Genomic DNA, 5,211 nt, shown 5'->3' on the forward strand with positions numbered 1-5,211 from the left:
GGCGAGACACTGCGTCAAGCATGGGAAAGGTACAAGAAGATGCCCAGAGACTGTCCTCATCATTGCCAGACGGACGAAGTATTAGGTCACACTTTTGTAGATGGATTAGATGATGCTTCAAAGATGAATTTTGATTCCGTTTGTGGGGGTAGTTGCATGGCCAGACCGTACAGTGAACTCCAAATCTTGCTGAATAACTTCACTGCTAATGATAATAACTGGCAAGATGAGGGTGATTCACGAAAGGCAGTTAAGCAAAAATCAGCTGGGTTACTTGAGTTAGACGAAGTATCAGCCATGAGAGCCGACATTGCAAAGTTGGCCAATCAGATGACTCGGATGATAATGCAGTAACCACAGACAATGCAACACGTACAACAGATGAATATTTGTTGCGAACTCTGTGGTGAAAGTCATATGAGTGATATGTTCCCCACGAATCCAGAATCCATCTATTATGTGGGGCAACAGAACAGAGGTCCACCGAATCAGCATGCACAATATGGGAATTCTTACAATCCTAACTGGAGGAATCATCCCAACTTCTCATGGGGTGAAAATCAGCAGAATCAGAATCAGCATAGACCCCAAGGGAATTTCAATCAGCCTCAAAGACCACCCCAACAAATGGAAGAAAGTACCAATAATCTGCTAAAGAAGTTGTTGATTGAAATCAGCAACTCAGGACCGACTTCAGAAATCTTGAAAGGCAAACGGGGCAGTTAGCAACAACTCAAAACACTAGACCTGCAGGCGCTCTCCCCAGTGATACAGAAAAGGACCCTCAAGTGAATGCAGTTACACTTAGAAAAGGGAGGGAGCTAGAGGAAATGCCAAAGAAAAAGAAAGACAAGCCCATACCTGAGGGAGAGTTGATCCCTAAAGTGACTCAAGAGCAAAAGAATGTTGCTGACGTTTCAGAGTCCGTGGAGGCCCCTAGACCACCACTACCTTTCCCCAGAGATTGTAGAAAAAGAATGACGATCGCATGTTCACAAAATTCCTCTCTATGTTGAGCCAGGTTCAATTGAATATTCCACTCGTTAATGTGCTTCGGGAAATTCCAAAGTATGCTAAATACATAAAAGATATAGTAGCTCACAAGAGAAAATTAGCTGACTTTAAGACAGTTGCACTTACTGAGGAGTGCACTTCTAGGGTCCAAAATAAGCTTCCTCAAAAGCTTAAGGATCCTGGCAGCTTTACGATTCCTGTGCGTATTGGTAATGTGGATGTAGGTCGTGCTCTGTGTGATTTGGGGGCAAGCATAAATCTGACGCCCTTATCTTTGTTCAAACAATTGGGTCTGGGAGCTCCAAGGCCAACTACTGTGATGTTGCAGCTGGCTGACAGATCGATAGCACACCCTGAAGGGGTGATTGAAGATGTGTTGCTGCAGATTGGGAAATTTATCTTCCCGGCTGATTTCATTATCCTTGACTATGAAGCTGATGAACTGGTTCTGATTATATTGGGGCGACCTCTCCTAGCTACCGGTGATGCAATTATCAAAGTGAGAGAGGGAAAGATGATTTTGCGGGTAGATGACGAGGAAGAAGTTTTTAATGTCTACAGGGCAATCCAACTTCCCCTCCACTATGAGGAGCTCTTAATGATATCTGTTGTTGAGGCCGATGAGCAGATTTGTCATCCTAGTGTATATCTAGACGATTCTCTAGAGAAAGCACTTATGTTACTTGATAACCTGGGGGCTGATGAGGAGGTTGAGGAGATGATGCACATCCTTGATACATCTTGTGCGTACCTGTAAGGGATACACCCCTTTGAGCCTTTGAATAGACTAGAGGGGCCTCCCCCAAGGCCATCAATTGAGAAAGCCCCAAAATTAGAACTTAAACCCCTTCCACCTCACCTGCAATACGCTTATTTGGGTGACTCTGACACTTTACCTGTTATTGTTTCATCTGACTTGTCTAAATTGCAGGAAGAAAAGCTGTTGAGAGTGCTACGTGAGCACAAGCGAGCACTTGGGTGGACTATATCTGACATTAAGTGCATTAGTCCAGCCTTCTGCATGCACAAAATCCTCATGGAGGATGGACACAAGCCCAGTGTGGAGCAACAATGCCGACTCAATACAATCATGAAAGAGGTGGTAAGAAAAGAAGTGATTAAGTGGCTCGATGCAGGTATTGTATTCCCTATCTCAGACAGCAAATAGGTAAGCCTCGTTAAATGTGTACCCAAAAAAGGGGGATGACTGTAGTAGTTAATGAGAATAATGATTTGATTCCTATAAGAACTGTCACCGGGTGGAGAATTTGCATTGATTACAGAAAATTGAACAATGTCACCCGGAAGGACCACTTTCCCCTTCCCTTTATTGACCAAATGCTTGATAGATTAGCTGGCCAGGAGTACTATTGCTTCTTAGATGGTTACTCGGGGTATAATCAGATTGCTATAGCCCCAGAGGACCAAGAGAAGACCACTTTTACGTGTCCTTATGGCACGTATGCGTTCAAGCGAATGCCTTTTGGTCTTTGTAATGCACCTGCGGCTTTTTAAAGGTGTATGATATCCATTTTTACTTACATGGTTGAAAGGTTTGTGGAAGTGTTCATGGACGATTTTTCTGTGTTTGGATGCTCTTTTGATAACTGCTTAATGAACCTTGATAAAGTACTTGCTAGGTGTGAAGAGACTAACTTGGTGCTAAACTGGGAAAAGTGCCATTTCATGGTACGTAAAGGTATAGTCTTGGGCACAAGGTGTCCAAAGATGGTTTGTAGGTGGACAAGGCAAAGGTGGAAGCGATTCAAAAATTGCCTCCACCGATATCTGTCAAAGGCATTCGCAGTTTCTTGGGCCATGCAGGTTTTTATCGTCGTTTCATTAAATATTTCTCGAAAATTTCCTCTCCCTTGTGCAGGTTGCTTGAGAAAGATGTCGCCTTCAAATTTGATGATGTCTGTCTGAAGGCATTCGAGGAGCTGAAAGGAAGGTTGGTTACTGCACCAATCATAATTGCTCCGGAGTGGGAGCAGTCATTCGAGTTGATGTGTGATGCTAGCGACGTGGAGGTTGGTGCTGTCTTAGGGCAAAGGAGAAATAAGATATTCTACTCCATTTACTATGCGAGCAAAACTCTGAATCTAGCTCAGATGAACTACACCGTAACTGAAAAAGAGTTGCTTGCAGTGGTGTGGGCGTTTGACAAGTTCCGGTCAAATCTTGTGGGAACCAAAGTCATTGTCTACACAGATCATTCAGCCATTAGGTACTTGTTTGATAAAAAGAATGCCAAGCCGAGACTGATTCGGTGGGTCCTATTGCTGCAAGAGTTTGATTTAGAGATCCGAGACCGTAAAGGAACAGAGAATCAAGTGGCTGATCACTTGTGCAGATTAGAAAATCGGAACCATGTGGCTGAAGGGGATGCAATCAAAGAAACATTCCCTGATGAGCAGTTATTGGCAATCACCTCAAGTACAGTCCCGTGGTATGCAGATTATGTGAACTTTATTGCAAGTGAGGTGACACCACCAGAATTGACACCAGACAGTAGATGAAAGTTCTTGCATGATGTGAGGCTTTACATGTGGGATGAGCCATTCTTATACAGGCTATGTGCAGACCAGTTGGTTCGGAGATGTGTTCCTGAGGATGAGATGAGTGCCATACTTCATAGTTGTCATGCCTCGTCATACGGAGGTCATCACGGTGGAGACCGGACAGCCCAAAAAGTGTTACAATCAGGTTTTTATTGGCCGAAATTGTTTAAGGATGCACACACCTTTGTTAAAATGTGTGACATGTGCCAAAGAACCGGGACAATCACTAAGAAGCACGAGATGCCGCTGCAAAACATCCTGGTAGTGGAGCTTTTCGATGTTTGGGGAATTGGCTTCATGGGACCTTTTCCATACTCGAATGGCCATAGATACATCTTGGTGGCAGTTGATTATGTGTCTAAGTGGGTGGAGGCCATTGCTCTACCCTCTAATGATGCAAAGGTAGTGGTAAGCTTTGTCAAGAAGCATATCTTCACACGCTTTGGAACTCCCAGAGTGTTGATCAGCGATGGAGGTACGCATTTCTGCAACAAACTGTTAAACAATGTCCTTGTAATGTACGGGGTCAAGCACAAGGTTTCCACTGCTTATCATCCCCAGACGAGTGGTCAAGTGGAGGTTTCAAACAGAGAGATCAAGCAAATTCTTGAGAAAACGGTGAGTAAAGATTGGGCCGGAAAGTTAGACGACGCATTGTGGGCGTAACGGATAGCATACAAAACTCCCATAGGTGCTTCTCCGTATAGATTGGTATATGGGAAGGCTTGTCACTTGCCCGTCAAACTTGAGCACAAGGCCTATTGGGCAATAAAGAAGCTAAACATGGATGGGCACTTAGCTGGAGAGAAGAGGTTACTGCAACTCGATGAGCTCGAGGAGTTTCAATTACATGCATATGAGAATTCCAAATTGTATAAAGAAAAGACTAAGAGGTGGAATGACAAGCACATTCAATATCCAGAGTTCGAGCCAGGGCAAGAAGTTCTGTTGTTCAATTCGAGGTTGAAGCTTTTTCTCGGAAAGCTTAAATCTCGTTGGTCGGGCCCTTTTGTTGTGGTTAGCGTGAAGCCTCATGGAGCTGTGGAGTTGAGAGACATGAGTTCCACTGGCACTTTCTTGGTGAACGGTCAATGGATAAAACATTACTGGGGTGGTGATTTTGCACGTCACAAGACCTCAGTGGACTTGAAGGATGCTTAAAGGAATGTATAATCGTCGTGCCACGACGTTAAATAAGGCGCTGGTTGGGAGGCAACCCAACGATAGTGGTAGTGTTTGATTTTGAGCTCTAACTTACTAACAAATGCAGGCGACGAAGGGCAGGTGAAAGGACCATCAACCAGGAGCAAAGTAGGTGACAATAATTGCAAAAATAAATGCCCAGGAGCGCACTTCGCGCACAAGTTTGCGAACCTTTCTGCCTGAACTCTAACTGAAACGCGCGAACTTTCGCGCAAACTATAAACTTCGCGCCGAAGTTTGCGAGACTTTCTACCTGGGACTCACCATACGCGCGAAGTATCGCGCGAACTACATACATCGCGCACTTGTTCGCGCGCCTGGATGAGCCTCTCAGCCTGGAACTTTTCAGGCGTGTTATTTTCTCTTTGTTTTTCATTTTTCTTTTTGGTTCTTTTATTTTTGTAATTTAAATAGGCTATTGGTTCATACCCCT

General features: G+C 44.3%; 1 protein-coding gene across 1 annotated transcript; it reads left to right on the forward strand.

Annotated features, from left to right (window-relative positions):
• The first annotated feature begins 417 nt into the window (after positions 1 to 417).
• Positions 418 to 2,182, forward strand: LOC138887006 (uncharacterized). Its single transcript, XM_070168713.1, has 4 exons — positions 418 to 709; positions 754 to 914; positions 1,022 to 1,723; positions 1,946 to 2,182. The coding sequence occupies exons 1-4, from the start codon at positions 418 to 420 to the stop codon at positions 2,180 to 2,182; spliced, it is 1,392 nt and encodes a 463-aa protein (XP_070024814.1).
• The last annotated feature ends 3,029 nt before the right edge of the window (positions 2,183 to 5,211 follow it).

Source organism: Nicotiana sylvestris, chromosome 3, assembly GCF_000393655.2.
Source record: "Nicotiana sylvestris chromosome 3, ASM39365v2, whole genome shotgun sequence".
Lineage (NCBI taxonomy): Eukaryota > Viridiplantae > Streptophyta > Magnoliopsida > Solanales > Solanaceae > Nicotiana > Nicotiana sylvestris.